The sequence below is a fragment of the Pogona vitticeps genome, chromosome 7, assembly GCF_051106095.1.
Source record: "Pogona vitticeps strain Pit_001003342236 chromosome 7, PviZW2.1, whole genome shotgun sequence".
Lineage (NCBI taxonomy): Eukaryota > Metazoa > Chordata > Lepidosauria > Squamata > Agamidae > Pogona > Pogona vitticeps.
Genome location: NC_135789.1, coordinates 18,554,831 through 18,579,217, shown reverse-complemented (window position 1 = coordinate 18,579,217; position 24,387 = coordinate 18,554,831). Strand labels below are relative to the sequence as shown.

At 47.9% G+C, this 24,387-nt stretch overlaps 1 protein-coding gene and 1 long non-coding RNA gene across 2 annotated transcripts in view; one reads left to right on the top strand and one right to left on the bottom strand.

Annotated features, from left to right (window-relative positions):
* Nucleotides 1-815: 815 nt before the first annotated feature.
* LOC110079281 (uncharacterized) overlaps nucleotides 816-24,387 on the bottom strand; it is a 155,863-nt gene continuing 132,291 nt past the window's right edge. The window contains exon 3 of the long non-coding RNA XR_013537955.1: nucleotides 816-3,852. This is a non-coding gene — a long non-coding RNA (uncharacterized LOC110079281). The remainder of the gene's footprint in view (nucleotides 3,853-24,387) is intronic.
* SHC2 (SHC adaptor protein 2) lies at nucleotides 2,128-23,827 on the top strand. Its single transcript, XM_020794205.3, has 13 exons — nucleotides 2,128-2,649; nucleotides 4,524-4,594; nucleotides 5,556-5,616; nucleotides 7,358-7,477; nucleotides 8,583-8,636; nucleotides 9,996-10,047; nucleotides 10,600-10,726; nucleotides 11,373-11,547; nucleotides 14,150-14,216; nucleotides 14,849-15,013; nucleotides 16,278-16,585; nucleotides 19,593-19,728; nucleotides 22,454-23,827. Exons 1-12 carry the CDS (start codon nucleotides 2,128-2,130, stop codon nucleotides 19,719-19,721), a joined length of 1,851 nt encoding a protein of 616 aa, XP_020649864.3. The 3' UTR covers nucleotides 19,722-19,728; nucleotides 22,454-23,827.

Genomic DNA, 24,387 nt, shown 5'->3' with positions numbered 1-24,387 from the left:
GTAGCAGCACCCTTTATACTTGGAGACTGCCGGATTTAGATCTTTGGTTGTGAAGCCAGAGGCTGGGAGTTCGAATCCCCCACTGGGCTCACTTTCATCAGCACCATTTACACCAAGACCCCTGGGAAATGCAGTTTTTCCAGGGTTCCCGGGTCCTTGGTAAAAAAAAAAAATCAGAAACACTGGGAAAGCTACTATATCATTGAGGGCTTCTAGAACCTGGGATATTTTTTTTTTATTATTTCTGGCCTTGCCATTTACCAGCAATTGTGATCCCAAGAGGCTGCTGTCTAAACAAACTAGCTTTAGATTGTGGAAGAAAGGAAAGGGGAAACGGAAAAGGAATAGGTAAGACAAGAGTCCTCATTATATTCTCAAATCAGAGGTCCTCCACCCTATTTTGTGTTTTCAGCGACTTTTCCAAGAGCACAAGAAATCAGATGCTCAAGATGGGCTTAAGTTTAAAGTGAGCAAACTCAGACTCGGTCTCATTTGTTCTCTTTACGTACCTGATTGGTATACCTGATTTGTAGCTAATAATATGGCATGATTCTTTACATTCCTTACTTTCATACAGTATAATGGCTGCTCTGGTTACAACACTGGTAAAATCTGTGTGGTTTTTTGGGTTGTTTTTTTTTTTTGTTAACTGTGAAAATACAGTTTATTTTCTTCCAGGGTTTGTTCCTGGAAGCGCTATGGCACTTCCTGTGCCATTCATTGTTGAGGTCAGAGTATCCTGGCTAGAATCTTTTGATCCAGTTTTAAATCAGCACGGCAAAACACAAATTAGCTCTGAGAGATAAATTTTAGTCTGGGAATGGACTAGGATCCCATGGATTTCCATGGGGGAGATACTGTCAGTTGAGCAGTCACTTTTAAAACTTAGTTTCTGACATGGATTCTGATAAGTCCCGTGCTTTACAATGGTCTGTTGGGCTTAGCCAGAAAGATAGAAGTGCTCCATGAGGAAGAGCCCAAATTAGCTCATTTTTGGTGAGACTGTTCCAAACCGGGCCCAAGGAAGCCGTTGAAGGCCACCCTGAGATATCGAGGCAACTGAAGCAAAGAAAAATAAGAAAGGGCATTCTGTTGCATTGCCTATAACAAGGCTAAGTGCATTCATGGTTCAGCTTTGACTGAACATCATGCCTGCTTAGTGTGACGGCTGGAAGCTAGCGTCAGGTACACAGTGCGCTGGATAGCGCCAGCTCTTTTCTAAACATCTCCTGCCATATCCCAGCGCTGGTCACCTGAGATGACCTCTGCCCTCTGGGGTATTCCCTTGAATCCTTCTACCAAGAGCTCTGAAATGGGAATCTGGCGGTGGGCTCCCGACAGCTCAGGTTTGACGCTTGTCCACTCCGGAGTGAGACCAAGCTAGCATGGGATGGGGGTTGCCCTGGCCACCCCGGTCCATCCGGATCACCAGCCTGGAACAGCCTCAGCCCCTGCCTGCTCCTCCCCCTTTTTTTTTTTTGCTGGCTCCTTCCAAAGCTAGACAGAAGTTGCCTTGAGGGTTGTGCACCATCAAAAGCAAACATGCACAAAGGGGATGTGAGGATATAGTGCTCATATGACGGTTTATCCGGCGGTCGTCCGGACAGGACAGGTCCTTGGGAAGCCACCTTGAGTTGAACTCTGGAAGCAAACAAAGCCCAGCCCGATGAGGACTTGAGTCAAAGAGAGGATCAGAGCCCAAGAGAGTGATGGGTTTGCGCATATTCGCTGTTCTCCATCACAGCAAATTTAGGATGGGATCCAGCCTGCGTCATCCATCCTCCCATCGAGAGGGATGTTTTCTTCAGCATGATGGGGTGGAGGTGGGGGGCAGCATCCAGCGTCCAGCCGCCGCGGGGCTGGCAGAGAAGCAACCGTACCATTACATCATCGTGTGAACTGATCTTCCCCAGGGGTGGGGGTTGCAGAAGGTTGTGTTGATGTATATGGGGAGGAGGGGTGAGCGGTGGCGTGGCCAGGAGGCGAGGCGAGCGGGAGCGCAAAGGCTCGCCGGAGCACTCTAAAACCACTTAGCCAGACGCGCGGCGACGGCTGGGCATGTGAGCAGCACCCAAGTACGATCGGTTTTGGAACAAAGTGCTGACGACGCCCTTGGAGGAGGCAGCCATGAGCGGCAAGGTCGCTGGGGCCCCCCTGGTCCCGTCCCCGACACCACCCCTGGGGCACCCTCCTCACCCCCCACCGCCCCCGACGCCTCCACCTCCACCGGGCGAGGAGCCGGAGTCGGTCACCACCTTCTGCATGTTGATCCCAAAGATGCCTCAGTGGAAATTCTCCAGCCCCTCCGGCTTCCTCAGCCGCAGCCCGTCCAGCGCCAGCAAGGAGCTCACGGCCTCGGCCAAAACGGGAGACACTGGGAGCAGCACCGCGTCGTCGGCGTCGTCCTCGGGCCTGGCCGCTGTCCTCAGTGCCTGTGAGCCGGTCTGCACCACTCCCTGCAGCCTCCAGGTGATGAGCCGGCTGCGAGGAGGGTTGGCGGCCGGCCGGAAGGCCTCCCGGGCCGAGGGGCCCAAACCCACGGCTGGTGAAGAGTGGAGCCGGAAAGGCAGTTTCATCAGCAAACCGGTCCAAGGTTGGCTCCATCCAGATGACAGCGTCCTCAGCCCTGGTGTCTCCTACATTGTCCGGGTAAGCGACTTCTCTCCTTCGTTCGGGTCTGAGGGTCCGTTCGGGGCAATTCTGGGGCCGGCAGCTGTTGTTTGGACACTGTCCAAAGAACGCAGCGCTGGCCTAGTCTGTGGACATCAGCCGGCTGGCGATGGAAGAAGGCCTGGGAATCTCGGGCAGCCAAAGGTCAGGAGGTCAGTTCATCTCTGGACGGGGAGAGCCACCTCTCCCAGCCTCAGGGGAGCCGTAGTTTAACGCAGTCTCGAGGGCAGCAGGTGGGAGAGGCTGTTCTGTTCCAGCCCTCTCCGGCGTGTCCTCACCGAAACTGCTGAACCACCACATATCCCATGACCCTTGGCCACAAGCTGAGCTGGCTGAGGATAATGGGGATTGTAGCCCAGGATAACTGGAAGACGCCTCACAGAGTAAATCCATTCCAATGGCGCTCTCCTCCCTTGGCAAAACAAGGAACTCCTGATTTTAAGATACTGTATAATAATAATAATCTTTGAACGGCAAAACTGGATGCAGCCCCATGGGTCAGTGAGTCCCTCTCCTCTTTGTTTACCCAGCGATCAAGCTGGCACTGGGGTGGCATGCAGGCGATAGCGCTTCGCCCCCTTGAGCGGAAGACAAATCTCTGCTCCCCTGAACGTTGGGGATTCAAATATCTCCTCGACTCCAAGCACAGCCAGCGTGGCGGAGTGGGTACACGGCTGGAGAAGAGCTGGGTTCAAATCCTGCCTTGGCTGTGAAACCCAGTGAGCGATCTTAGGCCAGTCGATCGCTCTTGTTGTGAGGGGAAGGAAAGCCACGTCCCATGAACACGAAAGCAAGAAAAAATAAGAATATAGGAAGCTCACTGTGTGCCTCTCAGACCAATAATGGTCCCATACAGCCTAACCAGTGTGTAGTTACATGAAGAGCTTTGAACGAGGGCTTGGGAGACCTTGTTTTGAATCCCCACTTGCTCATGGAGCTCACTGGATTCCTTTGGCATCATGCTTGTTGTGTGGCCTCCCTCGCAGGGATGTCGCTGTAATGATTGGTGGGGGGAAAGCTGAGAGATCAAGATAGAAGGAAACAAATAAACAAAGAGAAGAGGCACCCATCTGGCAGGCTTGTGGTTCACACAGCACGGTGGGAGGATTGGAATGAGGCATCGGTGCGGTGCTTTGACGTTTCGGATGATTACAAATGTTCCGTTGCAGTGAAGCAGAGAACCTACAAAAGATCAGAAAGTATAATCTAAATATTCTCAATATGGGAAACCAGACTTTTAAACAAAGATCCCCCTTCATCTCTCTTTCTCTCTCTCTCTCTCTCTCTCTCTCTCCATGTGTGTGTTCTGCTGGAGAGAAGCTCCTTAAGTCAATTAGAAAAGGGAGGGTCAGCTGCTTGGCTAACCCTTTTTCCCTTAATTAATTTAGGGGTAATTTATGTCGTCGGATAAACTGGGGTGGCAAACCCTTCGGCTTCTCCATCTGGCCTCATCTGGTTGCTGGATTATAAATCATTCTTTGTTTGGATGGGTTTCCAGGGGAAAGGACTCACTTGTTCCTGCGCTGGAGGAACGAGAGAGAAACGGGCTGGGAAAGTAGGGTGTTTTGAAAAGAGTTCCTTCCTTTATTATTAAATTGCACCCTTAGGGGGGTTTATCATGGCTCGGATTCAGCAAGGAGTCTGTTGTGATCTGCGTCACACTCAACAGAATCGTGGGGTTTTGAGTTTGGCAGCTACATAATTCTGGGATTCTCCAAGAAGGAGCCAGGGAAACTCAACTCGAACAAAATTACGGGGTTAATATTTGTCCAAAGTCTATTATCATCCGTGAGGCAGATTCTTTGCCTCTTGACTTTAATCATCCTGGGTTTTGTTCCATCCTTTCTTTCCAGTACATGGGATGTATTGAGATTCTGCGCTCCATGAGATCACTGGATTTCAACACCCGAACACAAGTCACCAGGTATGGACTTCCATCCATCCATCCATCCATCCATCCATCCATCCATCCATCCATCCATCCATCCATCCATCCATTAGCTCCTTCCTTCCTTCCTTCCTTCCTTCCTTCCTTCCTTCCTTCCTTCCTTCCTTCCTTCCTTCCTTCCTTCCTTCCTTCCTTCCTTCCTTCCTTCCTTCCTTCCTTCCTTCCTTCCTTCCTTCCACCCATCCATCCACCCATCCATCCATCCATCCATCCATCCATCCATCCATCCATCCATCCATCCATCCATCCATCCATCCATCCATCCATCCATCCATCCATCCATCCATCCATCCATCCATCCATCCATCCATCCATCCATCCATCCATCCATCACCAGCTCCTTCCTTCCTTAGCTCTGAAATTTGAATCAGGCCAAAGACCTCCCTTGTCAAACATCCTGTTCACAGAGCAATCTAATACACACATACACATCTGGCTTTGTGTGTCAATGACCCATTGAGTTAGTTATGTCTAAAAGACAGCGGCCTCACAGAATTCAAAGCACGGCTGGAAAAATAGAAGCCCCCACTGGCCAGCAGGGTAGCATGGCTAAGCCCACAGTAAGGTTGGTGGTGGGGAATTCTGGTTAGATGACTTTTCCAAGTCAGTTACTTACCGGCAATGCCTCGAATTGTCTGGAATTAGGCAATCATTCCAAATTCCTTAGAAAAGACCACCATGCTGGGAAAGACAGAAGGCAGCAGGAAAAGAGGAAGACTAAATACGAGATGGACCGACTCCCTTAGAGGAAGCCACAAAGTTGAGTTTGCAAGAGCTGGGCAGGGTGGCTGAAGACAGGCATCCTTTTAGAGATCACTGATCCACAGTGTTGCCGTAAGGCGGAAGTGACCTGACGGCACAGGACAACCACCGCAACAGTTCCCCTAAGGGCTTCTTGGGATTAATTCCTGTCTTGACACAATCCTTTTTGCTACAGGGAAGCCATCAACCGACTGCATGAGGCAGTGCCGGGCATCAAAGGGACCTGGAAGAAAAAGGTAAGACGGGCACCCCTGTCTCCCACTGTCCTTGGCGTGGACCAGTGACTGATCTCAGGAGGCGGTGAAGTGCCTCTGGGTTTTCGCCTGAACTTTACCGTAAAGTTTGGATGAAAACACAGAAGGAACTCATTTCCCCTGCAAAATCGGAGCTGCTGCCCATCACAGCATCAATTCCCAGCAGCCTTGAGTCAGGAGAGCTAATGCTGTGGGATTATGGGAATTGTAGTCAACAGCTTCAGTGATGCCCTAACATTTCTCCATGCTTGGATGAGCGGTATCCTTTTTAAAGTATGCAAAGAGCCCCCCCCCAATGCCTTGCTCTTCTTCCAAAAAGCAAGGCTAACAGTTCACATCCTGGCTATTTATGATCAGGAGGCTATTGTTGTGTTGGGAGTTAAAAAAATCTGGGGAAATTAATTAAAGATTCATTTCTCATCTAACAAAGAACGGGAGCAGAAGTTGATAAGGTGGCCACCATGCTTCATTATTGTTTTATTAGCTGCACGGTGGCGGGGGAGGTAGCTTTGCTGAGCCTTTGGAAAAGATGCAAATTTATTTAAATGGGATCCATTAACTGATTAATCTGTCGAGACCGAGAATGAATATACTGAAAATCCCATAATGAAAATACTATCCAAACAGTGAAAGAGAGCTAAAAATAAATTTGCCAGAGAACTAGACATGAACCGAGTAGAGGGGGCGTGTTGTGTATTAAGATCTGGTTAAATATTTAATAATGCTGAAGCAGAGCCACCTTGCTGAGTTTTTGATTTCACAAGGAAGGTCTACAGAGGAATATCTTCTTTGCATGCCGATGTTAAATTATACATCTCAGGAGAGGCACTGTCACTCAAAGTAGCTCACGCAGACTGAGACAGGCCAAGGGCCCAACCCCTCCTGAAGTTAAGTTCCCAGTCCTCATGCTTCTGGATAAAGGAAGGGAACAAACAACTAACCTATCAGGGAGCCTAGCCAATAGGGAACATCACAATCTCAAATTTCTTACCTAGCGCATAATGGAGTCTAGTAAATAAGGGTGATAACAGTTTCAGATTTATTCCTAGTCTATCATGGTTCCTCGTCAACAGAGATCATCACAATCTCAGATTTCTTACTTAACTATCAGGGCTCCTAGTCAAATAGGGGTGAGATACTCAATCGGAGAGGTCAAACCAGAACAAACGTAGGCATTTAACAGTAGTGCTTCCTGGACCAGTCCCATCAGGGATCCTTCCTAACTGGGAAAAGTCCCTTTCACATCTTTGAATCCGGCCTTTGTTCAGACCCACGAGGAACCTTGTTTTAAGGGAAGGGGGACAGACGTGTTCTGAGATCCAAAGCTTCCAAATTCCACTCTGAGCATTTCCAGGTTGATCTGGTTAAGACCCCTTTCTGAGATAGTCTGATCTGGTATCAAAGAGACTTTCCCGCCTCTTCTTCAGAGAGTAGCTGTTGCTTAGAAATAATAGCGCAGCTTTGCAAGTGAAAAGTCCAAAGCTTGATCTCCAACATCTCCCATGGACAATCTCTTAAGGGAGAGACCCGTTTGTTACCTGAAGGTTCCTTTAAAGTTCGGGTGAAAAAACAGAGTGGATTGACAGTCCCCTAAGAAACTGCCCGCATCGGCCTCCCTTGCCAGTTAGGCATTAAGTCAGACTCTCTGCTTAGTGTAGAAAAGTTTAGGGACTTAAGAATCCTTTGCCGCTGATCCTTTCCCTCTCCGTTCTTCTCTTCTCAGCCACCTAACAAAGCTCTCTTCTCAATTCTCGGCAAAAGCAACCTGCATTTTGCCGGCATTAGTATTGCCGTGAATATCTCAGTGGACGGACTGAACCTCATGATCCCAACCACCCGACAGGTAAGCCCCCTTCCTCCTGGCATGCGCTCCCCTTGGCTATGTGACTCCTCCTTTGGCGATGTGGTGAGAGGAGCCCACGATGCAACCTTGCAGCCACCCACACTCCCACCCATCCACCCACACTCTGAATTGTTTAATTGAAACTATCGATTAAATCAAGAGTGTGAAAGCCTTACAACGTTTGCAGCTGAAAATAAAAAAGACCTAGCCCATCGGGGATCTCAGAACGAGCGCAGGATGTCACCTGTAAGCGAAATCAGGTCAACCTCCTACCTGTACTAATTCCAGCAGCTGGTGTCGTTCCACAATTTTCAGTTTCATTTCAAACCATGGCCACGAGTTGCTACTTTGCGTCCTGAAATCTTTTTTTTTAAAAAAAATCAGTGATTTTGCAAATACTGTATGTCCTCTCACCTGCACATTTTCACCACACATTTCCTAATTTTCAGGCTTGACCCCTTAAGCCTGCTCCTCTGCACGAGCAAAACTGGAGAGCTTAGGAGTTGAGGTCTCTGGCTGTGGAGCCCAAAGTTGGGAGTTCGAATCCTCCCCCCCCCCGAGCTCATCAACAGGGGCTGAACTACATGATCCAAAGCGTCCCTTCCAGCTCTGCAGTTCTATGATTATATAGCTGGCTGGATAGCTCAGGGGTTTTGGTATTTTGGCAGTGGAGTACAAGGCTGGGAGTTTGAATCCCACATGGGGCCTCCTTGACAGAGGCTAGACTGGATGATCTCTAGGGTCCCTTTCCAGCTCTGCAGTTCGAAGATGAGGATGATGTAAACAACGACAACAGGCTAGGATAAGTGAGGAACCGAAACGGTCAGACTTGAATTCTGGGCAAGCTCAGGAAGAAAAGGATGGGTATCTGATTCTCCCACATCCCGAAATCAAGCCGTCTGTGTCCAATATTTGTCCTGCAGAGGCTTAAAACAGGATCCCGCGTGGAGGGATCTTGCCAGCGGCTTCTCTCTCTCCCTGGTGGCTTTGACTGATTGAGCGGCTGGCTTTCTCAGCTGACTTTTCTCCCCTCCTGCCTCCCTCACCCGTGTGTGTGTTTTCACCCCATCCCCATCTCTCTCTGCCTGTCTTGTTTCCACCGTAGATCATCGCGAATCACCACATGCAATCCATCTCCTTCGCTTCAGGGGGCGATACGGTAAGGGGGAGGCGATCGCCAAGCCTTGCGCCAAGGGGAGCCGCTTAGGATCCACACAGATCTCTGGGAGCCACACCATGTCAGGCTCGGGAGGGTGGCCAAACCCCATTTTTCTGCCTTGAAGAAAGGCCGCACGGACAGACGAAGGGCTAAAGGCACTTGGGAGGGATGGCCAGCAAGGGAGCTCCCCTGTCAGAGGGAGGGCCACTCCGCTCTGGGTTTTAGTCTGAAATTTAAACTATCTTTCCAGGGGGCTGGAATCTATCTCCCAAATAGGACAATGGCTTTGAAAGCCTCTTCTATAAAGCTAGGACTAAAATCCGGAAACAGATTAGCTACCACTGTTACCAGGGTCCACGGGGAGGGAGGGAGTGGAAACCACAGCCAGCCACGAAAGCCACAGGGCCCCAAAAGGATGTTCAGGACTTTGAGGGGAGGTGGTCTGGCTGCCGGAGAAGGACCCGGTGGGATCCAGCTCCCAAACTCTGCAGATCACGTCAAGGCTTCCTTCACCGTTTGGGCCACCTCATTCGGGTGCCGGGAGGGGAGGGGTGGTGAGTCTGCTCCCCGTTTTGAAGGAGAGACACCTGAAGGGTCAAACCCTGTAGGGCCCTGACATCAGAAACATGCCCATGGAGAGGCTGTGAGAAGGTTTGCTCCGTTCGTCCGTCCATTTCCCAGATCAAACACTCCGTACCTTTTGTTATTCATTGGTCAAAATGGTATTCGTTTTGTTATTCACTTGCCTTTGTGGCTCTCATACACTCATTCCTTCCTTACGCACTCCGGATCTTTCAACCCTTCATTTTACTTCTCCTCCGCTTTCAAGCAGTGGTGGCCGCCACCGGATTCGTATCCAAGCCCCCTCTTCGGTGAGGTTCCCCCTCTCATTTCCCAGAATGCCATGCTGTGTCAGTATAGGGCATTCTGGCAAGCAGGGAGACCGGCTGCATCACCACCAGATAAATTTAACATGGTTGGGATCTCTACTCGGCTCATACAACCACTTTATATGGGAGAGCGAGTGATTTGCTGACCGCCATGGAAGGAATATCCTGCCCTTCATGGAGACTCGAACCCAGTTCTCCCAAGTCCCTGACCTTACAAAAAAATTTTTTACAAAATTTAATCTTCTCCAAATCTTAGTCAGGGGTGATAGTTGTATTAATATCCTCAATCAAAAAGCAATAAAATAAGAATTTTTAAAAATTGCAGGAAAAAATAATTTTCTTCTACATCTTCTTTTCATTCCCTGTTTCCTCTCTCTCTCTTCCCCCCCCCCCCAGCTATAGTTCTGACTAACTAGCACTGGCATCCTGAACCCTCATTCTGTCCTTTTTAAATTGTGTTTTTGACCAGGACACGACTGACTACGTGGCGTACGTGGCAAAGGATCCCATTAATCAACGAGGTAAGAGCTGGGCAGTACACCGAAAGAAAGATGAGCTTTTCAAAAGGGTTTGGGAACGGGGGTGGCAATGCTTTTAAAGGAATAGAATAAATTGTTTTGCGCTGTATTTGCATTGCTAAACTCATACAGTGATTCTTGGACAAAAAAAAAGTTAGGAGAAGACTTTACATGAAGCACGGCTGTGCACGGACTCTGGTTTGGTTTTGAGGCTGATCGAGGGCTTCAGAAGGTATCCTGATAGGGTCCAAAATGATCTGTGCCCCATTCAAAGACATTTTTCAATTCACTTTGCCCCAGAATCAAAACCTGCTGTTTTGGTTTCATAAAAGCCACTCCCATCTGGGTTTGAGATTGGGACAAACCTGGCGCATGACCCTAATTTAGAGGAAGTGTAAAGGGGAGCGCCAGCCCTCCATCCACCTGGAGAACTGGCTTCTCAGAGAAGTGGGATGGACCTGCCTAGTGGTTAAAAGAGACAAATATATATTTTAAGCACATCCTACCGCGCAGGGTGGGAAGCAAAGACAGACCAAGCCTGTTTCCGACTTTTAGCATGCCATATCTTGGAATGTTGTGATGGATTGGCCCAGAGCATCATCAACACCGTGGGACAGGCCTTTGAGCTTCGCTTCAAACAGTACCTGCACAGCCCTCCGAAGACCACGGCGCCGCAGGAGAGGTAAGTAGCCGAGCCTGGAAAAGTGAAGGAAAAAAACAAAACCCAGACGGCCCAAGAAAATTTCTTTTTCCCATCAGAAAGGGAGCTGAGCTTGGTAAAACTGTCCACTCTCGAAGGTCTACCTACTTTATATGGACAACCCAAACGTGGCTCCCCTGGGGAAAAGCCCCGTGGATGGAGGGCTTGGTGGCCGAGCTGGGCATAAGCTTCCACTTCCTGTTCTAGCTGGGCCTTTCTTTCTGAGCAGGAAGTCAGGCCTTTCGTCCAGGTGAGCCACATTTGGGTTTTGCAAAGGCTCTTTGGAGTGGGCAGAACTGCCGGAATGGGGTGTGTGTGTGGGGGGGGGGGTTTGATGGGATTTGCAGTCTAGGAAAACTGAAAACCCATCCCTGCAATCAACCATAAATTACTCCACGCTGTGGATTTCTGAAAGGCCTCCCGGATTCTCCCAGTTAGACCCTGAAACTTTGTTTTAAGGATGAGAAGATTAACATTCAGTGGGATAATCCCCCCCCCCGCTAAATCCAAGGATGTTTTTAAAATGTTCCCAAGCCGTTTTTAATGCACTTTCTGTCGTGTTCCATAGCCCATCGCCCCAATAAAGGACCCCCGGTCTCTACTTTTCTTGATGTTTCTCTCTGGCCAGGGCAATGGGAACAGAAGACCTTGTCTGGGGGGAGGAAGAGGAGACGTCTGAGCACGACTACTACAACAGTATTCCTGGAAAAGAGCCCCCGCTCGGCGGGCTGGTGGATTCCCGCCTCCACCACAGTGCCTCGCTGAGTCACATGCCATTTTCCTATGGAACTCACTGCAACCAGGTGACCACAGATTTCCCCATACATGCTGCAGTGCTTTGTAGGTTCGGTCTGGCTCCCATGGGAACCACTTTGGGTTTTAACCTGATTTACCCTTAGCACTGCTGGTCTAAGGCAGTGCCAGAGCCATGCTCCACAGCTAAAAAGCAATGCATTGTTTGCAGGATGTCTCAGGCAGGTTTGGGCCATTCGACCCTCTTCTGCTTCATTGAGGGACCCATTGGGAGGCTGCCCCACCGCTCTTTGGTTCACTGAAAAATTAATGCTCCTTGTTTTAGGTCTCTGGCTGAGAGCCAGAGGCTGGGAGTTCGAATCACCCTCTGGGCCTCCTTAACAGGGGCTGGACTCAATGATTCCAGCTGTGCAGTTGTAAGGAGGAAAAAGGCACTTGAAATGTCATTTTCATGGATTGAGGTGTGTGCGGAGAACGAGGGGCCTGGAGAGAGTAGTACAAACCTTTGAGGATCTTATGTCATCTGGAAGCTCAGACCTTGCCAAATCCTGACCTTGAAAGAGCTAGTTCTACACTCCATTTGGGGGCTCAGGGCGCAGTCAGACAGGTGCAGAAGCCGGATCACATCAGCAAGCGTCACGGTAATGAGAGTGATCTGCCTTAAGGCGGCCCTTCCATCTGCTGGGGAATGGCTCCAGCCCAGCCCTCAAAGGGAGAAGCCTTACAATGGGACCAAAAAAGGTCCGGCTTGGACACGGATCGAGGTTGGGCTGGATTGCACGGCTCCGCGTGTCGTGCGGTTGCCAGGAAACAAATCTCACTGGTCCGCTCCACAAGCTTTCCAAACGGCGATCTACTGTGGAATCGCGCCCTTAGTGAGCGACACAGATCCTGCGGCTGAACCTTCTTGCCAGCCTGGTTGTTGAACCTTTTAATGCCTCGCCTCCGTATCATGAATCCCATCACCTCAGCCTCATTGAAGGATTCTTGAGAACTCGAAAGCTAGCTTTTTTTGTGACTTCTGAGTTGCCCTGATGTATTATCCCACTCCAACGATGGATTAACCTCTTTATAGCAATCGAAAAAAGACGATGACTGCCTCCAAGTTAACCAGGCATCTTGATTAAAAAGGGGGAGAAAGTCTTGTTAATGTTTAATAGCAGTTTTGTTTTAAAGATAAAAATAAAATTTGCAGTAGGAAGCGGGTCCGGCCTTCTTGTCCTCCGGAGGGAGCTCTCCAGAACTTGAGAAGCCGAACAAAGTGGGCGTTCCACAGCTGAAGGATGGGTTTCAAATGAACTGTCGACTACAACACCCAGCATGCTTCCCAAGGGTGGATGGGAGCTGTAGTCCAAAACATCTAGAAGACCACACTTCGCCCAGCCGTCTGGTACTGGAATGTGGGTGTTCCCATTTTTTTTAAAAAAAAGAATGAAGTTCTAGTCCTCATGGGACAGATTCAACTAAAAAGATACGAAACCGGCTTGTACTTAATCAGTTGATCGGTCCATTGAATTCAATCCTCTCCTGTCTGACAAGCCGTGACTTTAGTTTTTTGGACACAGGGGGCTTCCAAAAGGGATATGCCATTTTTTTCTTTTCTTTTCAGACTCTTCCTCCCAGAATTCCCCGGAGCCAAATTCTGGGAATCCCAGCCCACAGACTGACACCTACATTTTGCTCACCTGGACCTGAGCCTGCAAGGCCTTGCTCTGGCCTTGCTCATGGACGAAAGAGGAAGTTGCCACCAGTGCTTCCTGGGAATCCATCATATGCCCTCTCACTCAACCTTTTCCAGTGTGCAATCGCTGAGCGACAGACACTCTGGAAAACAGAGACTACCGTCCGTACGATTGCTATTCAATATGCAGTAAACCAAACAAGGCATTGGCTTATATATGTCTTTCTTGCTGGTTTCCAACAAATATCATGAAACCTTTTAAATGAAAAATGGGAGAGAATAATTTGGTTTCAAAATCCCTTTATAAAAGCAGCCAGGGGTAAAGCTCTCTGTTCGAGAAGAAAATTTCACTAGATAAGAGCTACCGCTGAATACCCGCATAAGGCGGCTGATCCTCAAGCAACATATATAGCTGTCGTGTCTATAACCACTGATTGCCAGGAGCAGAGCATCAGTTTTACATGTCAAAGGTTCAAGCCCAGCATCTCCAAGGAGAGTTTTTTATGTCAAAGGTTCAAGCCCAGCATCTCCAGGGACGGGTGTGGGAGGAAATGGCTATCAGTCAAGAGTTGGCAACGCTACGCCAGATGGACCAGTGGTTTGGTTCTGAGTAAGAAGCTTTCCTATTAGATGGGACACACAATGTTACTAGAAGAGGTGCTCCTTCAAGAGATGAAAAAGGTCAATTTGTCATAACATATGATGTTCCTTACCTATATATTTTGAAAACAACCAGTGTGGTGTAGTGGGTATGGAGATGGACCTGGGTTCACTTGGCCATGGACAATTGTTGGTGGGGCTGGGGGGGGAGAATGGTCAACCTCTCTTGAATATCTCACATACAGTACCTTGGAAACGCTACTGCAGTTACTATGAATTGGAAGTGACGTTGCCTCCATCAAGGTGCTTAGTTACCTCAGCCCTACAGCGGCAACTTGTTTTTGATCTTTTCCAAATCTTTTCTCCTCAAGGTTGGATCTCCCGCTCGGAGAGACCACAGCAGCCATTCAAACCTGAACTGGGAAGCCGATCTTTATGGTAAGAGATTTGGTGAGGGGGACAAAAAACTCTGGATCCTTGGGATATCAAGGAAGATGGGCAGGCAAGTGTTTGGAGGGGGGACATGACTTACCTGGTGTCCGAAATGCGCATCAGGGACTCCGCTCCGTGCTTTGCTCCGAACATGACCCGCCCACCAAGTATGCACCTGTTGACTTTCTCCCCATTGGGGGTTTTTAAGTTGCATTTTTATTGCACTGATGTACATACATTAAAAACAGAAGCTGCTTTAGCACTTCCCAGGAGTCATAGTCTCACTGCCAGTTAGGCTTTATAGAAGGCACCTTCTACAGGACTACGACTCCCAGGGAAGCTTTCGCTTTGAAAAGAGGACAGGAAGCAACAAGAAACAGGAAGGCCGGTAAAATCACTCAAAGGCCCATGCGTGGGGGAGGTAAACCCCTATCAGTGTGACAAATGGGGATTCACAACTTCACTTGCCCGAATTCCTGAAGAATTTTTGGGATGGAAGCCTGAAAACACAAAAAAGCATGTCTCGGGACCCCAGCTCTGCTCAGGAGTGTCCTCCCAGGAGCGGGGCAATGACTAGGGAAAGGAGGGCGCTCTTCGCTGATGTACGGGCAGTGGTCTTCATGGCTGTTTTCTTGCAGGACAGAACTGTAACGGCTACGTTCAGGCGGACGGGAAACCTCTGGGCTCTCAAGATTACGAAGATCATATGTATGTAAACACACAGAATTTAGACAACTGGGAGGCGGAGACTGGAACATCCCGGGCTCTTGGGGAGAGTCCTCCCAAAGACCTCTTTGATATGAGTAAGAGACTGTTTTGACCTGTAGGGGGCAGGGCTGAGTTATCAATAGTCCCTCTAGGGGTCGGGTCTGATACTGCACCTTTGAAAGACATGAACGGAGATGATGGGAGAAAGCAATCGTTTCTCTGTCGCTTGGGATTGAAAAGACATTGAAGAAAATTCAGCCAACAAGGCCTTTAGAAGAGTTACTCCAAAAGTAACTTTTGAAAGTAACTAGGAAATTTTATTCCTGATGCCCTCAACAGGACCTTGTAACCACTCATTGCTTTGCTTTTGAACTAAAACTAAGTTACTCACTTCTTGTCACCAGCAGCTATGTTACTTGTAACCAGTTCCTTCCAGGCACTGATGAAAGCCACACGCGTTTGTACAGTTCCTTGAGTAACCGAGAAGGAAATGGATTGTGTGAGGCTGCCGCATTTAGCAAACCTAACAGGAATGACAAAATGCAGAAGGATAATTTGAGCCTATTTATTACTCTTTCTCTTTCTTGTTTAAATGAATAATTTCATCTCAGTGCCTAGGAAAGTTTGCTCATCTGCACAAAGGAGCCGGGGCGGGGGGGAAGAGAGAAATGACTTTTTTTAGGACTGCCCCGTGGCCTTTACCATCATAACCCACACTAGGGTGAAAAGTTCTTCTACAGTGTGAACTGCTTCTAATTTCAAAGTTGTTTTCACACGGCACAGAAGTTGACAGAATGCTACTCCCACCTTGTGAATAACAATTTATTAGCATCACCTTCCCACTCCAAACTAATGTGGAGGGTGCGTTATATAAGAACCCGTGGCGGAAAAATAAAATAAAATAAATTAAAACTGCCATTGCTGCCCCATCAGCTGAATGGGGGAGAGGGGAAGCTGTGAAGTTTACTTGCGATGGGAAGTTTCTTCCTCTGCGTTTTGCAGCTGAGCTGAACGTGGGATCCTAAAAGTTTAGTTCAAATGCCTCCGGGTGCTCCACCCCACTGAGCGATCCCAGCTCCCTTGAAATATAATAGATGCGATGAGATTAATAATGTTGAGAGGCAATGTGGTGTTGCAGCTAAAGGGATGGACTGGGACTCAGGAGACCCGAATTCAAATCTCTGCCCAGTCCCAGGGCCACCCTTCAGGGAATTCGAAACTCCCTGAAGGGTGGCCCTGGGAAACCATTAAATGTCACACATGTTAGGGTCACTATATGCCGGATACAACTTGACAGCATGTGACGACAAACAAGAGCAGGCCGCTAATAAGAATAACATGGTCGTGTTATGGTGCCAGGGCCTTTTGAAGACGCTTTGAAGCTTCACAATTCCATGTCTGCTTGTGGGGTGTGGAATGGCGCCCCGATCGAGGACCAGTGGCCCAGCCCGCCAACCCGCAAAGCCCCCATTGCCCCCACGGAAGAGCAACTGAAGCAGGAGCCCTGGTACCATGGCAAGATGAGCCGGCGGGATGCGGAGAAGCTGCTGCAAAGGGATGGAGACTTTCTGGTGAGGGACAGCATCACCAACGCTGGCCAATACGTCCTGACTGGGATGCATGGGGGGCAACCGAAGCATCTGCTCCTGGTGGATCCCGAAGGAGTGGTAAGCATCCCCGTGGGCGGAGTTTTCTGTAGCAAGTGAGAGAAACAGTGTGTGTGGTGTTGTGTGTGTAAATTAGTTTCCGTGCTGCTGGGCAGAGAAAGAAATATGGGGTAGTGTAATGTTTGGAAAGCTGTTTCTAGCACTGTAAGAAAATGCCACGTGGCCGGTTCTCTGTGTTTGCAGCCATATTTTCCATGTGCGTAAGCCAAATGATGGTAAGCTGCTGCTGTAAATTGTCACTATTTAAATGACGTGCTACTTGTGTTACCTGTTATGTGCCTGTTGCTGACGGGGCACCTGACCAGGAATGCAACCTGCACTTTGTGAATTAGAAACGACCTGTTGCTCTGAGGTACAGGATTTCACCTCCCCACACATACGTTGCCAACAGAATTGGAAGAGAGCACAGGGGCCATTGAGTCCAACCCACAGCCATGCAAGAACTCCATCAAAGCACTCCCGACCGATGGCCATCCAGCCTCTGCTTAAAAACCTCCAAAGAAGGAGACTCCACTACACTCCAAGGCAGCCTCTTCCACTGCCGACCCGCTCTGACTGTCAGGAAGTTCTTCCTGAGATTCATGTGGAATCTCTTTTCCTGTCGTTCGAACCATTGCTCCTTGTCCTAGGGTCTGGAGCCGTGGAAAACAAACCTGTCCTTCCTCGACATGACATCCTTTCAAATATTTAAACATGGCTATCATGTCCCCTCTTAACCTTCTTTTTGTAAGGCTAAACATTCCCAGCAACCTAAGCTGCGCCTCATAGGACATGACTTCCAGACCTTTGGCCATTTTGGTCGTCCTCCTCTGGACACGTTCCAAGTTGTCAACCTCCTTTTTGAATTGAGGTGCCCAGAACTGGACACAAGACTCCAGGTGAGGTCTGACCAAAGCAGAATACAGTGGTACTATCCCTTCCCTTGATCTAGATGCTATAATCCTATTGATACAACCAAGAATCACATTGGCTTTCTTGGCAGCCACATCACACTGGTTGACTCATGTTCGGCTTCTGGTCTTCCAAGACTCCTAGATCCCTTTCACAGGTACTGTTGTCTAGCCAGGTGTCTTCCAGCCTATATCTGTGCAGTTCATTTTTTTTCTGCCTAGCTGTAGGACCTTACATTTCTCCCTGTTGAAATTCATTTTCTTAGTTTTGGCCCAGGACTCTAATCTGTCAGGGTCATTTTGAATTTTAATCCTGTCCTCTGGGGAATGAGCAACCCCTGACAATTTGGTATTGTGGCAATCTCCTACAGGTATCATCTGCGACTTTAATCAGCATACTCTCTATCCCTTCATCCAAGTCATTGATAAAGATGTTGAATAGCACAGGGACCAGAAGAGAACCCTGGGGGACCCCACTAGTTACCTCTCTCCAGGATGAAGAGAAGCCATTGGTGAGCAGCCTTTGGGTTCGGTCAGTCAACTAATTACAAATCCACCAAACAATAGCACTGTCTAGCCCACATTTTACTAGCTTCCTTGCAAGAACATCATGGAGAACTTTGTCAAAGGCCCCTCTGAAATCAAGATATGCTACATCCACAGCATTCCCTTCATCTATCAAGCCTGTAACTCTATCAAAAAAAAGAGAGAGATCAAATTAGTCTGGCATGACTTGTTTTCGAGAAACCTGTGTTGACTTTTAGTGATGACAGCATTGCTTCCTAAGTAATAACAGTCTGTTTAATGACCTACTCTAGAATTTTCCTGGGAATTGATGTCAGGCTGACTGAGCAATAATTATTGGGGTCTTCTTTTTTTCCCCTTTTTGAAGACAGGGACAATATTTGTCCTCCTCCAGTCTGTGGGGACTTCTCCTGTCCTTCAGGAATTCTCAAATATTATTGCCAATGGTTCTGAAATGACTTCTGCCAGTTCTTTTAATATCCTTGGATGTAATTTGTCTGGCCCTGGAGACTTGAATTCATTTAGAGTAGCCAAGCAATCCTGTACTACTTCTCTACTGTATTCTGTGCTGCATTTCCCCCACTACATCACCTGCTCTTCGCCCATCAGGTTAAGCATCATTTTCCATTTTGGAGAAAACTGAGGCAAAGAAGCTGTTGAGAAGTTCAGCCTTTTCCCTGTCCTCTCTTAGTAGTTGGCCATCCTGTCCATGCAGTGACCCCATCATTTCCTTGTTTTGCCTTTTGCTGCTGACATAGCTAAAGGATTTCTTTTTATTTTCTTTAATCTCTCTAGCAAGCCTAAGTTTGTGCTGTGCTTCAGCTTTTCTTACCACCCCCTGACATAATAGTGGCTATTTGCTTGTATTCCTCTTTGGTGTTTTCCCCATTTTTCCATTTCTTGTACATGTTTTTTTAACAGTTAGCTCAGCTGAAAGTTCTTTTGTCAACCATTCTGGTTACTTTAGACATCTCCCTTTTTCCTTCTTATTGAAACAGTTTTAGATTGTGCCCTTTTAAGAAATTCCCATCCATCCTGAACTCCCTTCTATTTCAGTATCTTTGTCCATGGAATTACAGCCAGTAATTCCCTAAATTCACTGGAACTGGCCTTCTTAAAGTCTAGAATGTGTGTCCGGCTGCACTTGGCTTCCCCTTCCCTCTGTATAATAAATTTCAACAGGACACGAGCAGATTCCAAATTATTCTCTAGGTATGGAAGGGCAGAATCTGATTTCTTCCGTTCGATCGTGCATGGTTTCTAAGCTTGTACAAGGCGGTGTTCCACAATGCTTCCATGTGCAAATTCAGACACTGCCTAAGTGCTTGGTCAAGAGACTGTAGCATAAGTGGTGAGTACAAGCAGGATTCTGGCCTCCTAAGTGCCATCTGGTGATTGTCCAGCCCAGTAACTGTGTCACCCTAGCTAGTATCCACAGTTATCTTAGTTTGGTTCCACTTGAAAAGCCACGGCTCCTTCTCCTAAGGAATTCTGGGAACTGTAGTGTTGGGAGGGAAGGAACATTCTGCGCTGTAGCGCTGTAGCACTACAGCGCTGTAGCACATTTCGCTTGGTCTTGGCTGTTACTCCAGGTGCGGACGAAGGATGCCCTGTTCGAAAGCATCAGCCACCTCATCAACTACCATCTGCAAAATGAACAGCCAATTGTAGCAGCAGAGAGCGAGCTTCACCTGCGGCAGGTGGTGAGGTGGAAGCAGTGAGGACAAGGTATGGACCTGCTATTCTTGTTGTGGCCTAAGGTGGGGACGATGGGATCGGGTTTTGACTCTGAAACAGAAATGGGGACTCTGTAGCCCTCCGTGTGACATTGGGATGCAGCTTCCTTTGTCCTCAGCCAGCAAGGCCAGTTGTTAAGGATGATGAGATCTGCAGTCCAGCAGATGGACTCCAGATCCCACCATCCTGAACAACTTTCCAATCCAAGCAAAGGTTGCATACCTGGAAGTTTTCAACATTGGCTTGTGGAACTCCTCACCACAAGACACGGGGAAAGCTGGTGGCAGGGCCCGGAAGAGTCATTTCTTGGCTATGCTGGTTGGTTTGGGGATACTAGCAGCTGTAATATTAACAAGTAACTGTTCCCAGCTCAGTTTGGTCTGTACTTTAAAACAGGAATGGGGAAAGTGTGGCCTTCCATTGTGTACTAATCTACAACTCTCCCGAGCTAGCAGAGCCAGCAGTCAGGGATGATAGGAGATGTAGTCTGAAAGCACCCAGACATCAAGATGAAAAAAAAATGCTTTAAAGCTACTTCAGAGGCAGGAAAAGTTAATGTTTGGAAAATAACCCCCTCTATTCCACCAGGGATGTGGTGGCGCTGTGGGCTAAACCGCAGAAGCCTGTGCTGCAGGGTCAGAAGACCATCAGTCGTAAGATCGAATCCACGCAATGGAGTGAGCTCCCGTCACTTGTCCCAGCTCCTCGCCAACCTAGCAGTTCGAAAGCATGTAAATGCGAGTAGATAAATAGGTACCATCTTGGTGGGAAGGTAAAACGGCGTTCCCTAGTCATGCTGGCCACGTGACAATGGAAACTGTCTTCGGACAGGCGCTGGCTCTATGGCTTGAAAAGCGGGATGAGCGCCGCCCCCTAGAGTCGGACACGACTGAACTAAAAATGTCAAGGGGAACCTTTACCTTTACCTTTATTCCACCAGCCACAGGATTCTCTCAGACACACAAATTAATGGAGAAACAGAGGCAGTTGCCTTAATACTGAATTAGACTGTTGACCTGTCAAACCCGCCATTATTGACAATGGGTTGCCAGCAGCTCCCCCCTTATTCCAGCGAGATCCTTTCTGAGCCCTCCCTGGTGATTCGATGCCTCTGCAGGTCAAGGGGAAATATAGAGGATTCTGGCTCTAACCCCTGAGCAAAACTGCTAATAATGGAACTGGCTGCTTGTTTTTTGCCGACAAGAGTTACTCCCAACAGCTTTCGGCTTTCAAGTTCCACCTACTTTGCTTCATCTTTTTTTAAAATTTTCTGGACTTCTGCCTGTTCTCCTCTTCATCGGCAAAAGCGATTACTTGCCTCTCCCTCAATTTTTAAGGTCATCATTTTCTGGGCCTCCTCCTCCTCTTTCTTAACACTTTTGCTTCTTATCACAAGCTTGCTGCTACCTGTCTTTTCTGAAGGAAGGCCAGGGAGAAGGTGCCCAATCGCATCTTCCTACCCCCAATTTTTAAGCACTAGCATATCTGAAGGATTTTCTCCCTCCTGGTTGGGGGGGGGACATTTAGGAGGAGGAAGAGAGTGCAAACAAGTGGAGCAGGGTTTTGAGCTGCTGTAAAAACCTGCCAAACCTGTTGGAAAAGAAAGCTGGAAGCCAGTAAATCAGACATCAAGTTAACCCCCTAGTGGGGTTCCCGTAACGTTAGTTCCAACTAGAGAAGACCCACTGAATCATTGGGATGTACATAAGTGTCAGCAATGGATGATATGAGTTTACTCTAAACTGGGTTTACGACCATTTGTCCTGTTTAAACCAAGACCACTTTAACTGATTTAACAAACACCTCCTTTTTACCCACGATAGTCAGTTTGAATGAACAGCCTGAATCTGTTGCTAGCAGCACCAGCTAAAGGCGATGGCCATTTAAGGGTAAGCCAACACACCCAGATACCCCCACAGATTCTGTGGCCAGAATCCGGTGGGTTAATCTACACCGGCATCAGCCAAACGGCTTAACCTGCAGTAGTGAGTCGCTATAAGTCACAAAGTCAAGGCTTCCATTCCCCTCGTGCTGAGTCACACGACTGACACGTGACCACAGCTGCCAGCTTCTTAAGCAAGCAGCAATGGCTTAAGTGAATGTATGGAACTAATAGGATTGCAACCAATTGGTCTCCTGGAGTTGAGACAACCAACTGGATTTGGGCTGCTATCAGGGAATCACACACCATGTGACATAAACGAGAGTTAAGCAACGGGATATACACAGATACCTGCGATAAAAACAGTGTCCGGAGCAGCTGATGGTGGTGCAACAGGAGCTTAAGAAGCCTTCTACTGGGTCAGGCCATTGATCTGTCTTAACTCTGACCAGCCAGATTCTTCCATAGCCTTCTCTGGAGATCCCTATTACACCCTTGTGGTCTTTTAATTGTAAACACGGCTGACCCTGCTTAGAATCTCTAAAATAAGAAGAGATCACACCAATAAGATGCTGGGAAAGCCAGCCTGGGGTGATGTTTAGCGTGCTGGACAGAAGGAACCTCATGGGATCTGGGTTCGAATCCCCTCTTGGCTACTCAAGTCATGGGGAGATCTGGGTCATCTTGTCCAGGTCTGACTGAACCTATAGGATTGTTATAGACACAATAGTGGGAGGGGCAAACCTCTGTCTGCCGCTGTCAGCTCATTGGCAGAAAAGCGGGATATAACTCATAAATAAATATATAATACAGATGGATTTCTTTCTTTCTCAGGAATCTGGGCCTCTGTGCAGAAACCTACATTCTACTTCTCTGACATGTCTTTGCGAATAACGGACTTTTGCTAAAAAAGAGAGATAAACATGTACACACAAGACAACCTGGGAACTGTGGGTTACATCGCCCTCTCTCCCATCCTTCCTTGTTTGTCCCCACCCTATTCCTTTGCAACTCGTCTCGTCTTGTGTTTTCCTCAGCTTTTCAAACAGGCTAGAAAGGGAACTGCGGAAAGCAAAACCAGCCTACCTTGCAGGGGTGTGCTGGCCATGCCAAATGGGGCTTCTAAGATGAATCCGTCGCTTTCCTGAGTTCTGGAGGAACAGTGTTTCCAACAGGGAGCTTCTTGGATGCCTTTGAGAATAAGCAAAAAGAGAACGGGGTGGTGGTGGAAGGGATGGTGGGTGAGTAGAGATGACTTAGGAGAAGCCGATCTCCTGCATCCTGGATCTTATAAGAAAACTGCAAATATCATGATGGGAAACAGATTCTGTCGGCCGTTGGAAGTGTGACATGGTTTTCTGTGGTCATTGGGTTTCCTGCAACTCAAGCAGGCTATGGCTGCTCATTATATTTCCGAGGGCCTTGGGCCCTTTCGAAGAATATGGAGTTGTTCAGAAAAAAGAGAAAGAGACACGCCGAAAGAGAACCCAGCAGGGTGGTTTTGCAGGGCGGTCTCCTAAATCTTTCCCCAACTGCTTCAGGACTTGGGTTTCTAATTCTGGATGCTATATAGTCACAAAGGAAGAGGAGCAGGAAGAACACTGGGTGGTTACCTCATTCCTCTAGGTTTGCTAGGAGCATTAAGACCAGATTAGGTGGTAGAGACACCGATGTTGTTGTTCTTCAGTGAGAAACGATAATAGTGAAGTCTTGCAGAAAATCTGCAAACAGGTAAATTGGGAAGGCTTTGCCTCTGGGACACCAGGTGGCGCTGTGATGCCAGATGATTTTTATGCTGGCCTCTCTTTGGCCGCTCAGCTCTACAATGGAAGTCTCTTCTCTAGGAAGGCAATGGTTGCTTCTTTATGATCTACCCCCATTTTTGCATGGAAAGATTTTCCTTCTACAATACTTTCCTTTCCTGGGGGCCTACATCTGTCAATCCGCAATGCGTACCTGGAGAATTTTTAACCTTCACATAATAAGATGGTTCGATAAAAACAGATTTCTACCGAGCAGCACTCAAATGAGCAGAAAGCACTGCTGTTTTGAACACATTTCTCATTAAACACTGAAGCGCTGGAAGTCACCTCCAGTCTTTTTTCTTTCTTTGCTCAGCCTTTAAAGTATTTCTATTTAAGGATGTATTCCATCTGAACTGCTCAATTTTTCTTTAAATGGCACACAATAAAAACATTTAACACCGCAGTGCTGTGTAGACTAATCTGGGAGCTGCTCTGTTTCATGAAATCGGACTGATATTGGATTAGACTCAAAGCTTAAAGATATGAGTTTAAAAACAAACAAACTACAAATCTCACTCTCCCCAGCCAGCTTGGTAGTTGCTGTTCCAAATGCGGCTTTAATTTTGTTTTTACTTGTGCTGGTTGAAAAGGCAAGAGTTTGTCTCAGGACAATAAAATGAGTGGCCTGGAAAGGCTATCAGGGTCGCGCATATAATTTGGTTTCTAGTTGACAGCCCATCACATTAAACCAAAGGAGTCATTTTTGATTTGTTAATAGTGAAATAAATACGGCTGTCTTACAAAATCCTAAAGACAGGAAAGCAGACTTATAGGTGTCACAAAGGTGGCATCCGGATCCTGGAAACTCTTGACAGGAGAAAGAACGACACAGGATGGAAACATTTTCCGACGTAAAGCACCATCCTATTGAAACCAGCCCTCTTTTTAAAGAGTCACGAGGTCTAGAATCTTGCTTGATATTTAGAAGGTGGGTTGCAGCCTGGCCTTTTTCATATGCTGGAA

Coding starts and splice junctions, on each gene's coding strand:
- SHC2 (XM_020794205.3), top strand. CDS start 2,128: ATGAGCGGCAAGGTCGCTGGGGCCCCCCTGGTCCCGTCCCCGACACCA. Junction 5,617..7,357: donor AAGGGACCTGGAAGAAAAAG/GTAAGACGGGCA, acceptor TTCTCTTCTCAG/CCACCTAACAAAGCTCTCTT. Junction 8,637..9,995: donor TCGCTTCAGGGGGCGATACG/GTAAGGGGGAGG, acceptor GTTTTTGACCAG/GACACGACTGACTACGTGGC.